Genomic DNA, 20,473 nt, shown 5'->3' with positions numbered 1-20,473 from the left:
TCGAGCCACTCCAGTTGCGCCATGAGGCCAGGCAGGCCCCAAGTCGCGGCAAAGATTGCGATTAATTGGTACATTCAATGAGTTGTGAAAACGGGGCCCATGATCCCCGAAACATCCTTATAATCTCCTTAACTCCGCAGACCCAGCAGAAGGCTGGTGCTCTTGCCACCATCCTTTCCTTCTCCACCGGGCAGATAAGTGACGTTAGGGTTCCGGGACAGAGTCTGGGCGATGTCTTTGCTGGCCTCGATGCGACGAATCTCGATGAGACCGCTACCGGCCTTGGCTACGGCCTTGCTGATAATTTCGGCACTCTCGGCTTCACCCTCAGCGCGGATGACATTAGCCTGGCGCTCCTGCTCGGCACGCTCGACAATGAAACGGGCCCGCTCGGCGTCCTGCTGGGCGATCTGCTTTTGCTCGACGGCTCGTGTGAACTCCTTTCCGAAGGTCATGTGGGTGATGGAAACATCCTCGAGGGCGATGTTGAATTGTCCGGCACGCTTCATAAGGTCGGTACGGATGCGGTTGGAGACAGCTTCACGCTGCGTGATGAGTTCGGCGGCGTCGAACTGGGCCACGATTGCCTTCAGGACTTCGTTACCGATGGAGGGGAGGACACGCTCATCGTAATCGGTACCGTATGACTAGATAGATCTAGGTTAGTCCGTTTCCCCTTTAAAATGCCGAGAATCACAAAAAAGACAAACCTGGTAGATTTGGGGCAGCTTCGGCACCTCCGGGCGGTGCAGCACACGGAGCGTCAAGCTAACCATCTGCAAATCCTTACTTCCTGTCGTGGTGGAAATGTTACGAGGCTTTGTCCGGACATCGTAAACAATTGCGCGCTGCAACCAGGGGATCAAGAAATGTGTGCCTTCGTTGACGACCTTCTCTTGCACACCAGACACTCGGTCGAAGATGACGGCTCGCGTACCGCCCTTGACATCGTAAAGGGAATTTTGCACGACTATGCCACCGAGGGCCACGGGAAAAGCCAGCCGATAGACTTGTTGGAGGACGTTGGCCATTGTTGGAGGTGGAGGGGGAGGTGATGAGGAGTCGATGATGGAGATGATGTTCTTTTGCTCACCTCTTGAGGTTTCCCAATCGGGTTTAGTGCTCATCCAAACCTCCAACTTCGCCCGAGCCCTTCGTCTTTTCCCTTCCCCGTTTTGCTCCTCCCAATCCCTTCCCACCTACTCCTCTCTTTTCCCTCGAATCATTCAAAATGGGTGGCTCAGTTGACCCCAAGAACGGACAGTAAGTCGTTTTGTCCTGACTCCTTCGAGTGCCGGGCTTCCGGATGCGTTAGCCGCACGATGCATCCCACGTCAATCGAGCCCCATGTCAATTGAGGTTCTTCTATGCGGCTCAATTGCTTCATTATTTGGCTATAAATATACTGACGCATTTCTTTCTATAGCTTCATCGGCGTTTGGGGAGAGTTCGGTACGTTGACAATCACCCTTGAACCCTTCGAATGAGTCGGAACGCACGCGGAACCTATCTTCGACATGGCCGGAAAGACCACGACCATAATAGAAGAAGAGACGCAAAGCGACATCGCAGGATTAACCAATTCGACTCGATCGCTAATATCGCACTCGCAGGCTGCCCGACCCCCCAGCGCATCGCCACCTACTCGCTGTCCCCTAACCGTCAGCGTCCCTTCGCCGGTGCCGCTCACGCCGCCATCTTCAACACCTTCCGTCGTTTCCGCCAACAGGTTCTCTACGTTGTGCCTCCCTTCGTCGTCGCCTACGCTGCCATGGAGTGGGCCATTGAGCGGTAAGACTGCCCCGGAAGCGACGCTTCGAAATGTGCGCTGATTTGATGACTTTCTAGCAACCACTACTTGAACTCCAAGCCCGGCCGTCTCGAGGCTGGCCACGAGGAGTAAATTGTTTTCTGTTCGGAGTGAGGTTGGATTGGTATAGCAGAGCATGATACACCCAAGACTCTGCACTTGTGGGGAGCTGTATGCTTGTACAGTAACTAGAAAGCAATCGACCATTTGAATTTCCTTTGTCTGCCAACCTTTTCTACGCCCTTTCTTAAGCATATTCTGGCATCTTGAAAGTCGAACTCAGGTAAGCGCCATTCTGGGGCACATCATTGGCCCCGTGAGACAGCGGCCCCACTTCTTGATATACAACTACGCGTCTTGCCCATGGCAATGAAGATGGGAAATACCCAATGTCACTATGTCACAATATATCTGGCGTGAAGAGTTTGCTCGAGTTCAGGGCCCTAGCCCATTTGGAAGGTTGTAACTCGGTCTGATTCCTGGTTTATCCTAGGCTCTGTGCCTTCTCAATTGTCGCACACATTCAGACCTTACTATAACAGGGATCATAAATTTGTATACAGTGCTACTGCTGAAGTATTGAACCGTCTCTACACGAAAGCCTCGAAGTGGTTACAGCCGTTTCAGGTATTGTTTTCGCCCTTCTTTGGCCTCTCTTCACCTTTTTTTCACCCATTTGAATGCTTCAGGTTGTAGTTGTTTGAAACTAGTAATACCTTCACACAATCACCAGTCTCAGGGTCCCAAATCTCAATATCTTGTTGTTTACTGATTGCAATATAACCATCAGGCCAATATAGTAGCCGCACTGATCAATTTGGGGAGTAACAGTTGTCAACTAATACGACCATCTGGAGAGGATGATACGCGAGGGCTGTGACTTGAAGGACCTTCTTAGATTGGTTGCAGTCATTGAAAGTCTCTAGTCTATTAAGGAAACTTGTGTAAATTCCATCCAAGCCCCTTAGCAGTTGCTGCACCCGTTCGAGAAGCTGTTTTGATAAGCATTGCATAAGCTCTCTAACCACCAAAAGAGACCTATGAGAAGGTACCGTCAGCCCTATCTCGGAATATGTTTTAACTTTATTCAAGCCTTCTTCAGAGAGCTGTGAGTCCCTTTGCCTCGTTATCCTTAGCTATTTTGCGGGCTCGGCGACTTGGTTTGTTTTCCTTCAGGTTCGACTCGTGATGTCGGGTGAGATCGCCCATTTTCACCTTGAAGAATGGCAAGTTTGTCGACGAGATTGGCGAGGAGCAGGCTCCCACAGCTCTCCAGCGGCTGGGATTAGTGTCTCCTCCTAATCCAGGCAATGATATCAAGTATGATGCGGAGGGTAATCATATTTGAAGTATAAAATAGCCCAGGCGAACAATTGTACTGTCAGTGTCATCTTGAATGCTTTGTTTACTCGTTCCTTCTCCTATAATAAAGATTCCTCCGTTTCTTCCCAGAGGTTACGACATGCGAAGTTACAACAAAAGATTGTATAAGTTAGATAGTTTGTCCGTCAACCATCGGCGCCTTGGCTTGTAGGTGGAATGAACGCCAACCAATTCTTGCATAAATTGAGACCTAGTATTGTATCGAACGATCAATCCTTAGTCAAATATCTCTTTATGAGAAAAATACGCAAAAAGAAAAGAATAAAGTCAACAAGACCTGTAGATCAAGGCGGTGAGACGGCCTTGGAATTTTCATGCCCAGAGTGCCCCACCACAGCCCACGCCCAAAGGAGTCAAAGTACCGCAAAACTTTGGCGCCTTTTTTCTTCGCATGCTCCGTCTCCCCCGGATCTCTTCTTCTTTCTTCTCCCGTTCAACTTTTTTTCGTTTCAATTCCACCTTCAAAATGAGCGAGCTTACCCACCCCACCATCCAGGGTATGATCCCGTACCCCGCGACAATTCTTCACCCCCACCTCGATTGAGCGTGCTAACCCTGCTCTTAGATGGCTGGTTCTCCGAGAAGTCCGGCATGTGGCCCGGTCAGGCCATGAGCCTGAAGGTCAACCAGATCATTCACCACGAGAAGTCCAAGTACCAGGATGTCCTCGTCTTCGAGAGCAGCGACTACGGCACCGTCCTCGTTCTGGACAACGTTATCCAGTGCACCGAGCGTGATGAGTTCTCCTACCAGGAGATGATCACTCACCTCGCCATGAACTCCCACCCCAACCCCGAGAAGGTCCTTGTCATTGGTGGTGGTGATGGTGGTGTCCTCCGTGAGGTCGTCAAGCACGCCTCCGTCAAGGAGGCCACCCTGTGCGACATCGATGAGGCTGTCATCCGTGTCTCCAAGAAGTACCTCCCCGGCATGGCCATTGGCTTCCAGCACCCCAACGCCCACACCCATGTTGGTGATGGCTTCGAGTTCCTGAAGAACCGCCAGAACGAGTTCGACGTTATTATCACCGACAGCTCCGACCCCGAAGGTCCCGCCGAGAGCCTCTTCCAGAAGCCCTACTTCGAGCTTCTCAAGTCCGCCCTCCGCGAGGGAGGTGTTATCACTACCCAAGGTTGTTCGTCACCTTTCTTTTTGCCCCTGCACTCAGATCAATTGCCTTTTGGTCGCTCAACTCCGTCCTTCCCTTTCCCACCAACCTTTTACCACTCTTTGTTATTCAAAAAGATCACCTGGCTAACCCTTTTCGCACCACCCCGCAACCAACCCGCTTGACGGGCTCGGTTTTGCGGAGCTGTGCCTTCTTATCTAATAGCCGAGAACCAATGGCTCCACCTTGACCTGATTGCCGACCTCAAGAAGTCCTGCAAGGAGGTCTTCCCCGTCGCCGAATACGCCTACACCACCATCCCCACCTACCCCTCCGGCCAGATCGGCTTTATGGTCTGCTGCAAGGATGCCTCCCGCAACGTCCGTGAGCCCCTCCGCACCTGGTCCGCCGAGGAGGAGCAGAAGCTCTGCCGCTACTACAACCAGGACATCCACCGCGCTTCCTTTGTCCTGCCCAACTTTGCTCGCCAGAAGCTCAACGCATAAATGTCGTGATATCTTAAAAGCTTAATGGTCTTTATATTCTCATGACGATATTGAAATGAAATCACGTATTTCCGAGCCATCGACCCCATGGTCTGCGCTTTGCTTATTTTGTAGAACAGTTGCCTTTGAAGAAGCTTAACTGGAATGTACCTGTCCTCAATTGGGCTGCTTTTGCTCGCCCAAGGTGGGGTGGAATGGAATTTGGTGCCCCAAAGTCTATTCTTCAGGCACCAGGCCGTGAGGTTGTTGTGGCCCTGAATACTGGCCGTCGAACACCTCCACGTCGTCGATTGCACTCCGAACTAGCTAAACCTCGCTTCATATACAGTATCGCAATGAATCAAAGGAGCACTGGAGGCATCATACCGCCGGATAACCGCCGATGGAGCACCCAATTGGAGTCCCGGCTGGGTATTCGGCTCTCTCAGATCTGCAGGGACAGGAGATATGCCCAGAAGACAGCAACACACACCAGCCGAATGCATACAGACCTATTATTTTGATTGGGCACACCACTGGACTACCCTGGGACTCCAACGGAAGAATAAGTCGGCGGTTGCAATGCAGTTGCTGTTGATAAAGCTGACAGTTCATAGACTCACATTTACATCATTGCTTGTCTTTACTTTGCCCTACAGATGATTTATAAACTTCATTTCCTCCCTAATATGTTTTATGCGTTACATCTGCCAGTGGTGAGAATGAGGGTCGGCAAGGCTGACATTAGGCGCCAAGGTTTCCTATCAAGAGCCCGCTACAACTTGATTTTCCCATCCACCATTCTTTTTCTCTCATGCACCTGAAAACCCTCCCCAGCGGCTTACACGATGATACTCGCCTTAAGGGCGAGCAAGCTACTGGAAGTGGCAGCCACAGTCATTACTTTGCTCTTCGTTTTTGTCTCTTTTCTCGTCAACTATGAACGGGAAACCCACAGCACGTCTTCGGTCCCACGGAAGACTTCCTTACGAGTAATATGTGTTGGTCTTACATCGGGTTCTTACATTGCTGAGGTGACTGCTTCTCTGCAGCGCCATGGACCTGGTCCAACACCAGATTATCTATTCATGACTGCCACTTTTGCCTTGGCATGGGCTTCAACCTGCCTCCGCAAGGAGCTACGCATTTCCGAAATCTTTGGTCTCTCCACAATCTCGGTCGCATTTGGGATTCCAGTTCTGGCCCTAGGTGCCATGTATCCAGTACATTCCACTGCATACAAAGCATTGCTGGCTATTGGGTTTATTCGACTGCTTCTGGTGGCTGGGATGCTCATCGATTGCCTCGTGTGCTATCTTTCACACGAAAAGGCACTGAAGCAAGAAGCAGCGCAGGAGGTGCAGCCTCTCCTCGGTGACCCGAATGGCCAGGTCGCCCACACTCAGGTCTCATACAGCAATTCCTCGCGCTCATCCGTATCTTGCCATACTAGTGAGTCTTCTAGTGACGACTGGGACTCGGATCATCCCGACGATGAAGAGGATGAGATTAGCGACACTCGTGCCGGCCAGCTTCGTAAGAGCGGCAGCTGGATGGTCTATCTCCACAACTTCAAGATCTTTCTGCCATATCTTGTCCCCAGAAAGGACCTAAAAGTGCAAGCCTGCATCTTTGCTTGTGTGCTTTGTCTGATCACAGACCGCTTCTTGAACGTCCTGGTTCCTCGCCAGCTTGGGATTGTTGCGGACAAACTCTTTGTAGGAGAGATGCCATTTTCAGACCTGGGCATTTACTTCATCCTGAATCTGCTGCATGGCGATTCGGGCTTGCAAATGATTCGGACGCTAGCCAAAATTCCTATCGAACAATTTTCGTATCGTCAACTTACAAACGCCGCCTTTAATCACGTCATGGGCCTGGCAATGGAGTTTCACTCCGACAGAGACTCTGCTGAGGTGATGAAAGCCATTGAACAGGGTGAAACACTAACTAATATCCTGGAGACCGCCATCCTGGAGATTGTGCCAACTGTAATCGATCTGTGTGTGGCGTTTGGGTTTCTTTACATAAAGTTCAATTCGTCAGCTGCACTATGCATGCTCATCGCATCGCTAGCATTCATGGCTCTTGAAGTCATCACCTCTAGCTGGAACGTGGAAAACCGCCGGCGACTGACCAAGGCCGAGAGGGCCGAGGCGCGGGTCATGCACCAAGCCATTCAGGGGTGGCAGACTGTCTCCGCCTTCAGCATATTTTCGTATGAGAAATATCGCTTTGGAGGGGCTGTCGACAAGCACCTTGTGGCAAAGCTAAACTGGTCCCTGAGGGATGTGTATACCAGGGCTTTAACGGAGGCGCTCGTCCCGGTTACCTTCTTCTGTCTTACGTGCCTCATTGCCAACGAGATCTACCGGGGACGTGCATCTCCCGGTGACTTTGTCTTTCTAATTCAGTACTGGGATTACCTTATTTGGCCGATCCGGTTTCTATCGCACGAATACCGCGGGCTAGTGCAGCAGCTGATCGATGCAGAGCGGCTGCTCGATTTGCTCACAACGGAGCCCACAGTCGCAGACAAAGAAGACGCTCTAGATCTGGGTTCAGTGAAAGGGCTCGTCGAGTTCGAAAAGGTGGGCTTCGCGTATAGTGCTGACAGAACTGCCATCCAGAACGTCAACATTTCTGCGCCACCTGGTGAGACTATTGCCCTCGTTGGCACCACCGGAGCAGGCAAGTCGACCCTCATAAAGTTGCTGCTCCGTTACTACGATGTAACATCAGGTAGCATCAAGATTGACGGTCATGATGTTCGCGGCGTGACGCAGGGCTCGCTGCGAAATGTCCTCGGCGTGGTTTCACAGGACCCTATTCTCTTCAACGCATCGATCATGGAGAACCTTCGCTATGCGAAAGTCTCTGCCTCAGATGAAGAGGTCTACGAGGCGTGCCGATCTGCCGCAATTCACGACAAGATCCTCTCCTTCCCCAAGGGCTACAACACCAAAGTCGGCGAAAGAGGGGTTAAACTGTCTGGAGGGGAGGTGCAGCGTTTGGCGATTGCACGAGTTTTTTTGAAAGACCCGCCAATACTTGTCCTAGATGAAGCAACGAGTTCCGTCGATACGGAGACCGAATCGCAAATCCAGGGTGCGCTAAAGCGGTTGAGTAGGAAGAGGACCACGTTTGTCATTGCCCACCGGCTCTCGACTGTTGTTAGGGCGGACCAGATCTTAGTTTTGCACGAGGGAACAATTGTTGAGAGGGGTAGCCATGAGGAACTGTTGCGCAAGCGCCTCAGGTACTACAATTTGTGGCAGAAGCAGTTTGGTGGTTCAGCAGAGGCGTTGGTCGAGCTATAGAAGAAAGAGCGCTGTTACTGCGTTGGTTGCGTTACTCTAAGAACTAGTATCGAATATTACTGCAGTATTACGACTGTCACTGTATGAGATGACTGTATGGCCGAAGTAGTTAAGGGTACCATCAGTGTATCGGATCATCCCTGCCACTGCTTTCCGATACGACAATCTGATCGCGACTAAAAGACTCGATGTATGCCGAGCGGAATAACGGACCCACCCACGGGGAGCTTCCGAGCCTCTGGCCACTAGAAACAATGACCGACGCGTCGGAAAACCTTGAACCAACGACCGTAGTCTGAATCAGGACGCTTAAAAGGGCGTCAAACCTAACTGTTTTCGGCGCCCAAGTTACCGTCACCTAGCGTTGTGGTGCATCACACCTAATTTGAGAGTTCTTGGTTTTCTATGCACCGTTCGAAAATCTATGTTTCATTGCTAAGTTGTGCCAAGAAACTTCAACGCCATATGTACAACATGTTTGATAACTAATATGATAACCTTACTAATTGCGTGTCATTTGATCTATTGATACAGACAACCTTTATAGGATAAAGCGGGGAGGAGTCGGATGGAAGTCCGAAACCCTGTCAACGCTTGCTTTTCCGCAAGGGCTTTTCCGCCAGGACTGAATGAGCTCAAATCCGCTAAGATTTGGGATTTCCCCGCATTTCCTTTTTATAGGAAGTTACTCGTGTCTATCTGGGTCTCGGATATAAAGCAGAAGATAATTCTCGGATCCTAAGACGGGCGAGGACACTAATTTGCAAGATGTCCAAACCTTCTAGTGTTCATATCGAGGCCTCAGATGGTGGCATTAATCAAAGAGAAGATGCCGGTATAAAAGAGGCACAATGGTCTGCAGAGATCGATCCAGCTCTCCTGCAGAAAGTCATTCGCAAAATCGATATGCTCGTTATTCCATTTGTTTGCATCACGTATTTGATCACTTATATCGATAAAGCTATGCTAGGGTATTCCGCCGTGTTCGGTTTGAAGGAATCTTTGAACCTCAAGGGAACAGAGTATAGCTGGCTTGGTTAGTTCGGCTTTCTCCCCAGAATGTTTATAGCTTACCGAGTCTATTCTCACAGGGAGCATGTTCTATTTTGGCTATCTTGCTGTATGTCCTTGAGAAGCTCATTGAGCCAATCATTTGTCTCACATTTCATATAGTTTGAATATCCAACCGCATTCGCCATGCAGAAACTTCCCGTCTCTAAATGGCTTTCAGGAAATATCATACTCTGGGGTGGAATAACAATGGCCTTGGCAGGTTGCAGTCACTTTGATTCCTTTCTGGGATTGCGCTTCTTTCTAGGTGCTCTAGAGTCATGCTCCACGCCAGCCTACCTTCTCATCACAGCAACATGGTACACGGTCGAAGAACAGCCAATTCGAATCGGTTGGTGGTCAACCTTTCTAGGAATTGCAAACTCCTTTGGGGGTCTTTTGGCCTTTGCTATTGGCCACATAGATGGCTCACTGGCATCTTGGCAATATCAATTCATCATCATCGGCGCCATATCTTCAGCTTGGGGTATCTTTATGTTTTTCAACTTGGCTGAGAATCCATCATCTGCGTATGTCAAAATTTCCTTCTAATAACATATCCATTGACTGACTAGCCAGTCGCTGGCTAAACAACGAGGAGAAGGAGATCGCAATCCGTCGGTTGGGACCTAGACACCACGGAGGCAACATTAGCGAAATCAAAAGGTATCAGCTCGTAGAAGCAGTTGCCGACCCAAAGACATGGATATTCTTCCTCTGTGGAGTCTGCACTCAGGTGGTAAATGGAGCGGCGAGTAACTTTGGAAGCTTAATTATCCAAGGATTTGGCTATTCGAATCTTGTGGCCACCCTATTCCAAATACCCTACGGAATGGTGATTTTGGTTTCTAACGTGTCGGCGATGTACATCCAACGATGGCTTCCTGGGCAAAAGAGGTGCCTCGTCGGTGCTCTTTACGTATGTCCTGCTCTGGCGGGCGCTGTCGGCATCCATACTATATCGCGAGATCACAAGGCTGCCCTTCTTGTTTGTTACTGGGTATTGTTCATAATCTTCTCCAGCCAGCTTTCTGTGAACTGACTTTATGCCTTAGCTGACCAGTACATATACTGCGTCTTTCGCGATGATCATGTCTCTAATCACAGCCAATACCGGTGGCTCCACTAAACGCACAGTGGTCAATGCTATTTTCTTCATTGCATATTGTGTCGGTAATATTATTGGACCTTTCGCCTTCAAAAGTGATGAGGCTCCTCAATACACCTCTGGCATTGTGGCTATGCTGGCTGCCTATGTTGTGGAAATATTTCTGCTGTTGAGCTTTGCAGTTTATATGAGAAGGCTGAATAGTGACAAGGATAAGACTCTTGAAAGAGAAGGTTGGAGTCTTGATAGAAGTGGGCTACAACAACTTGGAGGCTCAGTGGCCGATCAAACGGATAAGGAAGATGTCCATTTCAGATATTCCTACTGAATCGTTCGCCAATATCAATGTTGATCATACTGAGCATATTCAGAGCCCCGGGTATAATGCAACCAGCACCCGGGTGAACAGGAGGGCTATGCCACCGTTGGGTGGCGTCACCCTACACATATTAGTTGTATGTAGAATAGACAGAGGGTGCGGAGCTGGGGCGCCGTTACCCTGTGTGCCGCACATAGCGCTTTGCAAAGCACGGCGCGTAAAGAAAAAAGAAAAGAAAAGAAAAGAAACAGAAACAAGATAGGTAGACTCACTTAGTTTCACCGAGCACAGGGACTGGTCTGTGTACGCTTTTTGTCTTGGCACTCAAATAGCGAAGAGCAAAGTAAGGCGAAGGATCCATCTACGATGATCTATATCCTAAAAAGTCAATCCCCTGGGTGCGTAGCTGAAAGAGTTCGACTGCTATCCAACCAATAACACCGGGCCACGTCTGCAGCCGCAACTAAATATTCAGCTGCGCAGTATGATGCTTGTTTGACACCACGAACCAAAGCCCGATAATATAGATCCCTAGTTAACAGCAAATAGCAGGAAAGCAACATCACCTGCCCAACATGATATGCCAGGGCTAAAAGGGAGAAGAAAACAAGAAAGAATTACTAAATGTGGAGGTTTCTCCATCCCTGATTGGCAGGAGACAGTGTCAGCACTAAGGACAACTAATAACCGGCAAGAATCGTTGACAAAAAGACCCAACCACGCAAGAAACCCACAATAACTTTGCTCGAAATAAGCAAGCTTAAGCTGTGAGGTTAAGAACGTACCTTAAATATTTAACCCGCCCAACTCCCGCAGACCTCAAACATTATCTTTTACTCTTGAATTTTCTTTGCCCTATAACACTCAAGCTCAGCCCTAGCGCATTATTTACACTTTTTTGTTACCAACCCTCAAAATGGGTGTTGAACTACCCATGCATATTATTTAGCACTTATACCACCAATGGCCGAGCTAGTCGGCACAATAGCAAGCGCCATAACCTTCGCTGCCCTTGTCGCCCATGTGGGAAAATCGATAGTAACGCTGAAAGAATGCTGGCACGACATCCACAACGCTCCCGAGAATCTACGCGCCCTTGTGAGAGACATCGAGCTATTCAGTCTAATATTGGACGAAATCGAGACCGACCTCCAGCAGCAGTCTCTTGTTTCGGCGCTGGGCAATAGCAAGCATGCCGCACAGAGCTATCGGTTTTGTAAGGAGGCGGCGGAGGACTTGGATGCGCTGTGCCAAGAGCTATTGGAAGACTTGAGGCCGGGCGGCAATCGTAGCGCGGGAGGTGGGAAATTGAATAGATTAAGAAGGGGTTATGGAGCTGTTAAAGTAGGGATGTTTAAGAAAGGGAAGGTTGAGAGGCTTGTGGAGAGATTGCAGAAAGTTATGCGGCTGCTTTTGTTGTCTCAGCAGTGTTATACCAGGTATGATATTTCCGTCTGCTGCGGTCTTACCATATGCTTTTGGGTAGATGACCTGCTCACATGTCTGCATAGGGCTCTGATTCAGGTTCAACCTGAACTGATTGCACAGAGGATTGCGCAGGATATGAAGCCAACGGTCACACAGATAGAGTGGTCTGAGTTGAGCTATACGCCTGTGGCTTATGGTATGTTGATCAATAGAAATTCTCTCAAAATCAACATGAAACTAAAGTCTTGATCATTTAGCAGAGAGAAAAGAGCCCCGCTGTTTAGAACCAGTCTCAACATTGCCAAATAAGTCAATCAAAGCTCAGAGAAGCAGTTATCTGTGGCGTCTCAGTCTCCCATCTTGGATTACTGCCCAAACGTTTGAGCTAGCTGGCACGCAAGCGCGTGATGGTTGGAAATGGGATTTCCGTAGTTACAATGAAATTCGCGAGGACTCAAAAACAGTGCAATGTGTCGAAACCGGCGATCTCAAAGGGCTACAAAAATTGTTTGCTTCAAGGCAGGCTTCGCCTTTTGATCGTGTCAATACTACGGGTTACACTCTGCTATTTGTGAGTAATACAGGGGGTATCTATCCACCTTCAATTACATATTGCTGACATGGTGACTTTGCTTTTGCTTTCTTAGTATGCACACTCCGCGAACCGGGCAGAGATCATTAAATTTCTTTTACAAGAAGGAACAGATCCTGGTCTTCAGGGACAAGGCAAAGTTGAGTTCAACACAGCCCTCCGGCATTTAGTATGGACAGGCAACATGTTCAGTCGTGAAAGTCGACATTTACTCCCATCAATGCGTCTCCTCTGTCCCTCGGAAGAAATGATATATGAGACACCGGAAGAGGTCCTGGGTGGTATTCTCTCGGATTTCCATGGCTCTGCAGAAGAGTTCCTCTTCTTTCAGCGCCAGTTCTGTCCAACCTTCTATGATATGCCCCAGTGGGTTCGAATCGCAGTGGCAGCCCGAGCGACATCGGGTATCTGGGATGCGAATCATATGCCTGAGCTTGTTCGAACTATCCTTGGCGCAAAACCATGGAAGCCCGAGAACCTACAATTAAAGACCTCTTGGCGGTGGTGGACAGAGATGACCCTGGTGCATTGTATTGCGATGAGAATTGGAGGAAGTCGAGCCGCGCTGGAAAAGCTCCAACGAATGCGGAGAGCATCAACACTTAAAGGCGGGAGGGGTGGTACCCTTGAATTTGAGAAGGAATACCAAGAAGCACTAAGCCTCTACGAGGCTTGGAATGCTTTATTCCGCGATCTCTTGCTTGCGGGTGTGGATCTACACCATGTTGTCGGTGGAATGACACCGTTCCTCGCCTTTTTAGGGGGGTTTATCTACTGGTGGGATTTTAATGGATGTGCTATGGGAGGATGGGATATTGCACTTCAAGCTTGGGTGACAGACATTCAGACCGGGGGTGTTGATCTACAGAAGTTTGGACAAATGGAGGATCAACTATGGAAGAAGGGTTTGACCGAACGCGATGTGTTCTGGAGAAGAAATTGGGGGTGGCAGCGTGTCATTGGGTTCTCTCATAGTCAATATCCACAGGATTGGACATTGTGGCTGTCGGAACGATCTGACGATTATTCTGGGGAATTCTGGGAGATGGTGGAGCAGCCAGTCACTATGATTCCAGGCGCTTGGCCGGATACATAGGTAAAGTCCCCCGGTTATTATATAGTACATGCTGTCGTGAGGCTCTGAAGCCACGTAGGCTAGGAAAGAACACTACGCCAATACTATCCTAGCAAATTAGCTGTGTTGTGATTCAGACAGTTCATTTTAAAGGCAGTACTGCTATTTAGGGCAGTCGAAGTGAATGTATGCACAAGTACTGTATTTCTCATTCAATCTGAAGGTAGAGACCTAGCCTCCTGGTAACAATCTTAGGCAATAAGGAGGGAGCAACGGGTGAGCAGGTTGCTGAGTTAGGGCTCAGTGGGCAGGACTATTTCACCCTGCATCAACCTCAACAGTACATGCATTCTTAAGTATTTTGTTCAATTGGCACTGTACATTCGCTTGAATGTAGTCAATTTATCTATTCATTGCTGCATATATACAAGTTGAGACCAGGGAGGGTAAAAAAGCAGTAACGTCACTTTCTGATCATTCTTTTAACTTCATGCGACAAGGCTATACCGCAAGTACCTGCGTGTCACTTTTCACGTCTATACACGTAGTTGACTCTTTAAATAACATATCGGTAAAGTGATGGTTGGTATGGGGTGGGATCTGTCACCCGGAATCTCGAGTTCCTCGTTGTGAAGGATAACTGGAGATCTCTGGGGATCTCTGGAGGTGTTGGGGGACATCATTGTTTTCGTTGCGAACCTTTTGGTCACACGGTCATAAAAGTAACGCGGTTTTCGACTTCACTTTTGACCTAACTTGAGTCCGTCTTCATCTTTATCTCCCCCGTCAACTCAGTCCACCGGTACGTCCAACCTTCTATTTAGAGATGACATCCAATTAACTAGATTTCTCGAGCACAGGCACCGTGATACTTTGCGGACATGGATCTCCCTTCTTACTCCATCTACGATGGAACCTTCCACCCGGCCAAAGTTGCCTTGATTTCCTTGAACCACCTTCTGATGAAGGCCGAGGGACACGTCAATGCTGCCACCTTGTTGACAGCCAAGCTTTACGCTGACTCGAAGCCGTTCAAGTTCCACGTGCACCAAGCCATCCAAAAGGCCGAGGAAATGTTGGCTAAGCTGACCCATCGCCCTTCCACCATCTTCGACCCCATGCAGTCTTTTTTTGAAATGCATTCCACCAGTGCCCAGGTACTGGGAGGTCTCAATATCGCCAACAGATCTGTCGTCACCGAAAGAGGCGAAGACACGGAGCTCGGAATCTGGCCGAACGGTCTCACTGTTTCGAACCGCGTCGAGTTTGCCAATGGCGTCTCGCTGCCCAACATCTTTTACCATCTCACTATGGTTTTTGAGATCCTTTGCAAGGAAGGTGTTCCCCTGGACGAGGAGGACTTCAACGACGGGTTCTTGTTTCTGCACCACCACGAATAATCCACCTACGCGATGGGTTCGAGGCTGGGGCTTTACTAAACCCCCTGCGCAAGGCACGACAGCAGATGAGAAGTTCCGTTTACATACGCCGAACCAAGATTTCGGGGGCACAAAGGAGGGTAATGGGTAATGGATAATGGACTTTTGAACATTCGGCATGGATCGAGAGAATAATACACTCCTGTCTTGCAGTTAAAGTGCATGATCTTTCTCTTCGCTGCGCGGAATTCTCACAAATACAGCGCTTATCAAAGCTCCCAAAAGTGAAATACCTAGTAGTTCCTCCATCTCCAAATCATATGTTGCGGCCGAGCTAGCCTTCTGACCGATCGAGTCACCAACTGCAGTCACGGTGGCAGCTGCGATATTATGAATTATGAATCGTGACTAGCACACTTCCTGTAGATCCTTGAAACGATTTCAGCAGGTATCCAATCCAGAAGCCAATAGGAGTCATGGCAGACATAGCAGAGAAGATATGTTTACAGTCACGATAATGCTACACTTGAGTACCTCGGATCCCCCGCATCTCGCACTTCCCCAAACACTGCGCATATTCTTTCTCTGCTTCTCATCCTCTCTCTCTCTCTCTTCTCTTCAACCTCCAATCTCACTCGAAATGTCAAAAGAATACCCCCACCAAATCGCCCTCTTGGGCCTAGGAACAATCGGCCTCTCAATGCTAGCAATGCACCTCCGCCGCCCAGACACAAGCATAACAGTCTACGACCCACGCCCAGACACAGAAACCCAAATCCGGACCAACCTCCCCTCCATTCTAGAGTTCACAGCCTCAGCTACTGCATCAGGATCAGAAACAAATATAGTCGACCACCTCTTCAAAATATCCCGCCTGAAACTAGCACCCACCCTCCAAGAAGCCGTGACGAAAGCGACGATCATTCAGGAACAAAGTCCCGAAGTGACAGTCTCCAAACAGGCGCTTTGGAAGGAGGTTATGCGTTTTGCTAAGCATGACGCACATCTTTGGAGTAGTTCTTCCGGGATTGCTGCGTCGGCGCAGGGTGCTACCTGTGACCCTGCGGATGGGGTAGGGGAGAGGCTACTTGTCGCGCATCCGTTCAATCCACCGCATATAATGCCCCTCGTGGAGGTTGTGCCTGGACCCGAGACTGCGGTTGAGAGAGTTGAGTTTGTGAAGGGGTATTTTGGGGGGATTCCCGGTCCTGGTTCTGTCGATGGTCAGACTGGGGCCCATTATCGGCCTGTTACGCTGCATAAGGAGGTTCCTGGGTTTGTGGGGAATCGGCTTGCTTTTGCTTTGTTGCGGGAGGCTTGTTCTCTTGTTGGCGAGGGGGTTGTTTCGGCGAGGGATCTCGATGCTATCGTTACGGCTAGTGTGGGGCCTAGGTGGGCTGGGAGTGGTGTGTTTGAGAGTTATCATGCTGGTGGTGGAGAGGGTGGAATTGGGGCGTTTTTGCAGAAGCTGGAGCCGACGATTCAGGATGTGTGGGATGATCTAGGGCAGATTGGTATTCAAGGTGATCAGGCGTGGAGAGAAATGGTTGTTCGGCAGACGGAAGAGGCATATGGGCCTTCCACTGCTGAGTCGCGGAAGAAGAAAGAGGAGATGTTGCGGGAGGTTATTGAGATGCAGAAGAAAACATGGGCATCATGATCACTACATGCTACGAGGGCTTCAGGTTAACAGGTGAATACTCTATTTGCATTCTTGTGTATCTGGAGGACAATCGCTCCTCATAAAAACCAAAACAATTTTTTACGTCATATTCGTTCCGTTCCTTACAGGATCTGCTGGAAAGCACGGTTAATGGGCGAGCGCACGTTGTGGCCCTTGTAGAAGTCGATGGTAGCAAGGGCGCGCTTGCTGATGCCCTCGGGGGTGAACTCGAATTTCTGCAAAAGGTTAGTATAAAGCATCCAAAAAAGGAGTGGAAATAACTTACGGCGTACACCTCCTTGTAGGGGCCGGAAGCACCGAAGCGGTTGAGACCGAACTGCTCGTGAGAGTAGCGCTCCCAACCCATGGTGGAGCAGGCCTCGACGGACAGCACGGGGATGCCGTCGGGGAGGACCTTGAGGCGGTAGGCCTTGTCCTGGGCGTCGAAGACCTCGAAACAAGGAATCGACACAACGCGGGCAGCGACACCGTGCTTCTCCTGGAGATATGTGGCAGCCTCAATGGCGATGCTGACCTCGGAACCAGTGGAGACAATGGTGACGGCAGCGTTGGGGGTGTCGACAACGACGTAACCACCCTTCAGGGCGCTCTCGATGGTGGAGAGCTCGAGCTGGGGCAGGTTCTGGCGGGTCAGGGCCATGACGGTAGGGGTGTGCTTGGCGGTCAGGGCAGAGTAGTAGGCAGCGCTGGTCTCGTTGCCGTCGGCGGGACGCCAGACCATGCAGTTGGGGAGGGCACGGAAGTGAGCCAGGGTCTCAATAGGCTGGTGAGTGGGGCCGTCCTCACCCAGACCGATGGAGTCGTGGGTAGCGACGTGGATGACACGAACGCGGGAGAGGGCGGACAGACGGAGGGCACCGGCGGCGTAGGAGACGAAGTTGAGGAAAGTACCACCGGCGGGGATGATGGTGCCGTAGGCAGCGAGACCGTTCATGACGGCGGCCATGGCGTGCTCACGGACACCGTAGCGGACGTAGCGACCGGCCCACTCACCAATGCCGAGGTCAGGGGGCTGGAAGTCGACGGCGTTCTTCCAGCGGGTGTTGTTGGAGCCAGTCAGATCGGCGGAGCCAGAGACGAGCTCGGGAACGACATCGTGGATGGCCTCGAGGACAGCCTCGGAGAGCTTGCGGGAAGCGACGGCAGCGTCGGTAGGCTTGTAAACGGGGAGGCTCTTCTCCCAGCCCTCGGGCAGCTTGCCGGAGAGACGGCGGGCGAGGTCAGCACCCTCAGTCTTGTACTCAGACTGGTACTTCTGGAAGAGCTGGTTCCACTCCTGCTCCTTGGCGGCACCGTCGGCGGCGTGCTTGTGGTAGAGGTCGTAGACGGACTGGGGAACAACAAAGCTCTCCTCGGGGTTGAAGCCGAACAGCTTCTTAACACCCTGGGCATCGTCGGCCTTGAGGGGGTTACCGTGGACACCGCCGGTACCGGCGAGCTTGGAGCCGAAACCAATGGTGGTGGTCAGCTTGATGACGGAGGGCTTGTCAGTAACCTGCTGACACTTGCGGATAGCAGCCTCAATGCCCTCGAGGTCGTGGTCACCATCCTTGACCCACTCGGTGTGCCAGCCGTAAGCCTCGAAACGCTTCAGGACGTCCTCGGTGAAGGCGCACTTGGTGTCACCGTCTGTAGCAGGGTCAGTCTCTGTAATGTACTTAGGCTGGGGGTTTGGGCTTACCAATGGAGATGTGGTTGTCGTCGTAGATGGCAATCAGGTTGCCGAGCTTAAGGTGACCGGCCATGGAGGCGGCCTCGGAGGCGATACCCTCCATGGCGCAGCCATCACCGAAGAACATGTAGGTGTAGTTGTTGAACAGCTCGAAGCCGGGCTTGTTGTAGACACCACCGGAGTGGGCCTGTGCCATAGCGAGACCAACGGCGTTAGCAAAACCCTGGCCGAGAGGTCCAGTGGTGACCTCAATACCGGGGGTGTCGTGAGCCTCGGGGTGACCGGGGGTGATGCTGTCAATTTGCTGCGAAAGTCAGTGAAAGCCTATCATGGATGACTCGAATGTACATACACGGAACTGCTTCAGGTCGTCCATGGACAGGGCGTAGCCGAAGAGGTGGAGCAGAGCATACTGGAGCATGCAGCCGTGTCCGTTGCTATGGGGGTGGCGTTAGTGGTTGTCGGAAAGCTGCTGCCACCAGTTTCGAGGAAAGGCTGGCGCGGAACCCTACGGGCCGTATTCAGATGATAGGGAACTGCACATACGAGAGAACGAAACGATCACGGTTGGCCCAGTCAGGGTTCTTGGGGTTGAAGTTCATGAACTTGTTGAACAGAACGTGGGCCACGGGGGCCATGCCCATAGGGGCACCGGGATGACCGGAGTTGGCCTTGGAGGTGGCATCAATCTGGGCGTCGAATGTCAGTAAATAAGCCCAATTGAAGCGAATTGAAGCATTTGCTCCGATCATTCTGAACCCAATGGCACGTTCGCAGTTCGCCGTTCGCAAAGCGCCATTGCCGGAGAGGAGGGGCTTACCGCGAGAACACGAATGGTGTTAATAGCCAACTGGTCCAGATCAGTGAAACCCATGATGGCAGATTCTAAGACAGTTAGAGATGAAGAGCACAGCAAGGCGATGAACGTACATGTTTGGTACAAGTAGAGGATAAATTGGAAGGGAGGGATGAGAGAAGAAGAGAAGAGGGAGGGGGACGTATTTGTTGGTGGGGTATGATGTCGGGTGGGGGGGGGGTGGGTGGCTCGCAGCTTCATGTATCAGCCGTTAAATCAATACTGGGAATTTCCGAGTCGATGTCTTTTTAGTCTGTTTACAGGCTAAATCTGTTCAATTGCTTGTTCTGGTCGTTCTCTATTGCTTTCTTTATTACTTTCTCTATTACTCTCTCTATTTCTTATGTCAATTGCATCATGTGATGAGTCAGCCGAAGGAGCTTTCAGTACTCCGTAAGTTAACTTAACTTATACTTCAAGATACATGTACTTCTGTAGACCTCGACGGTTTGCCTACAGTATAACACTCTGGAATGTTACCGTCTGACTCGATAGCCGTACCAACACCTCCGATACATTTCCGCTCATCCCACTCCTATACACCGGCAGTCCACCCGGAGGACCCTGCTCCGAGTCACAACCGGGCTTTCCAACGAAATGAAATTAGCCGATTTCCCAACCTGTGGCTCCTCAATACCCGTGCCGATGGTCATCTGAGCAAATAGGTGGGATATAGCGGAAGATAGTGGAAAATAGTGGCATGTAGTGGCTGTTCATGCATCTCGGATTTCCACATGTGGCCAATCCGATTCAAGCCTGACAAGAAAGGCCCAATGCAAAATTGCATCTGGACGTCCTGAAGTCTCCACCAGATTGGTCATCTCCAGACGTTGGGAAGTTGAACGTTTTGCCCCGGTGTGCCCGAAGGGGTGTAGTGTGGTCACGTGCATAGTATATCTGTACTATATCAAGTACTTCACCTACTTGCATTAAGGTAGTAAAAGGACTACAATATTGGTCAGACCCAGATGGAAATTCTCCGTCAAAGCCCATCTTGCTCTGTGTAACCAGAACTCTTGTTTTGTGCACTCCGGCCAGGGATGCTCCGGCGGGCGGAATACCAGCCATCGACAAATGAGAAAAGCCTCCCGCTCGAATATATGGGATTTAAGAGTGAATACTCCGTAACAATACCGATTATATCACGTCTTCTTTCATGAGAAATGCACAAAGTCTCCGAATCAATTGCCACCCGGGAGCCTCA

General features: G+C 50.4%; 9 protein-coding genes across 9 annotated transcripts; 7 read left to right on the top strand and 2 right to left on the bottom strand.

Moving 5' to 3' along the window:
* Positions 1 to 128: 128 nt before the first annotated feature.
* phb1 (prohibitin subunit PHB1) lies at positions 129 to 1,031 on the bottom strand (the record flags this gene model as incomplete). The annotated part of the gene is made up of 2 exons (XM_022628806.1): positions 129 to 647; positions 711 to 1,031. 2 exons carry the CDS (start codon positions 1,029 to 1,031, stop codon positions 129 to 131), a joined length of 840 nt encoding a protein of 279 aa, XP_022491537.1.
* A 200-nt stretch (positions 1,032 to 1,231) lies between these two features.
* Positions 1,232 to 1,903, top strand: PENARI_c003G11580 (ubiquinol--cytochrome-c reductase subunit 8; the record flags this gene model as incomplete). Its single annotated transcript, XM_022628805.1, has 4 exons — positions 1,232 to 1,263; positions 1,427 to 1,452; positions 1,614 to 1,791; positions 1,849 to 1,903. The coding sequence occupies 4 exons, from the start codon at positions 1,232 to 1,234 to the stop codon at positions 1,901 to 1,903; spliced, it is 291 nt and encodes a 96-aa protein (XP_022491451.1).
* A 1,756-nt stretch (positions 1,904 to 3,659) lies between these two features.
* Positions 3,660 to 4,807, top strand: PENARI_c003G01209 (spermidine synthase; the record flags this gene model as incomplete). Its single annotated transcript, XM_022628082.1, has 3 exons — positions 3,660 to 3,690; positions 3,759 to 4,328; positions 4,527 to 4,807. The coding sequence occupies 3 exons, from the start codon at positions 3,660 to 3,662 to the stop codon at positions 4,805 to 4,807; spliced, it is 882 nt and encodes a 293-aa protein (XP_022491727.1).
* An 827-nt stretch (positions 4,808 to 5,634) lies between these two features.
* Positions 5,635 to 8,106, top strand: PENARI_c003G10180 (ABC transporter ATP-binding protein; the record flags this gene model as incomplete). Its single annotated transcript, XM_022628714.1, has 1 exon — positions 5,635 to 8,106. One exon carries the CDS (start codon positions 5,635 to 5,637, stop codon positions 8,104 to 8,106), a length of 2,472 nt encoding a protein of 823 aa, XP_022492062.1.
* A 768-nt stretch (positions 8,107 to 8,874) lies between these two features.
* Positions 8,875 to 10,592, top strand: PENARI_c003G07720 (uncharacterized protein; the record flags this gene model as incomplete). The annotated part of the gene is made up of 5 exons (XM_022628540.1): positions 8,875 to 9,142; positions 9,198 to 9,226; positions 9,280 to 9,686; positions 9,736 to 10,075; positions 10,212 to 10,592. The coding sequence occupies 5 exons, from the start codon at positions 8,875 to 8,877 to the stop codon at positions 10,590 to 10,592; spliced, it is 1,425 nt and encodes a 474-aa protein (XP_022491977.1).
* Positions 10,593 to 11,546: 954 nt separating this feature from the next.
* Positions 11,547 to 13,699, top strand: PENARI_c003G12047 (uncharacterized protein; the record flags this gene model as incomplete). Its single annotated transcript, XM_022628833.1, has 5 exons — positions 11,547 to 11,883; positions 11,932 to 12,022; positions 12,095 to 12,207; positions 12,269 to 12,582; positions 12,659 to 13,699. 5 exons carry the CDS (start codon positions 11,547 to 11,549, stop codon positions 13,697 to 13,699), a joined length of 1,896 nt encoding a protein of 631 aa, XP_022491822.1.
* An 860-nt stretch (positions 13,700 to 14,559) lies between these two features.
* On the top strand, positions 14,560 to 15,078 carry PENARI_c003G05018 (uncharacterized protein; the record flags this gene model as incomplete). The annotated part of the gene is made up of 1 exon (XM_022628352.1): positions 14,560 to 15,078. One exon carries the CDS (start codon positions 14,560 to 14,562, stop codon positions 15,076 to 15,078), a length of 519 nt encoding a protein of 172 aa, XP_022491798.1.
* A 619-nt stretch (positions 15,079 to 15,697) lies between these two features.
* PENARI_c003G10581 (uncharacterized protein) lies at positions 15,698 to 16,717 on the top strand (the record flags this gene model as incomplete). The annotated part of the gene is made up of 1 exon (XM_022628738.1): positions 15,698 to 16,717. One exon carries the CDS (start codon positions 15,698 to 15,700, stop codon positions 16,715 to 16,717), a length of 1,020 nt encoding a protein of 339 aa, XP_022491976.1.
* Positions 16,718 to 16,842: 125 nt separating this feature from the next.
* tktA (transketolase tktA) lies at positions 16,843 to 19,287 on the bottom strand (the record flags this gene model as incomplete). Its single annotated transcript, XM_022628262.1, has 6 exons — positions 16,843 to 16,956; positions 17,007 to 18,370; positions 18,423 to 18,717; positions 18,766 to 18,850; positions 18,960 to 19,102; positions 19,234 to 19,287. The coding sequence occupies 6 exons, from the start codon at positions 19,285 to 19,287 to the stop codon at positions 16,843 to 16,845; spliced, it is 2,055 nt and encodes a 684-aa protein (XP_022491840.1).
* Between the last annotated feature and the right edge of the window lie 1,186 nt (positions 19,288 to 20,473).

This window comes from Penicillium arizonense, assembly GCF_001773325.1.
Source record: "Penicillium arizonense strain CBS 141311 chromosome Unknown PENARI_contig003, whole genome shotgun sequence".
Taxonomy (NCBI): Eukaryota; Fungi; Ascomycota; class Eurotiomycetes; order Eurotiales; family Aspergillaceae; genus Penicillium; species Penicillium arizonense.
This window is presented reverse-complemented; position numbering and strand designations above follow the sequence as displayed.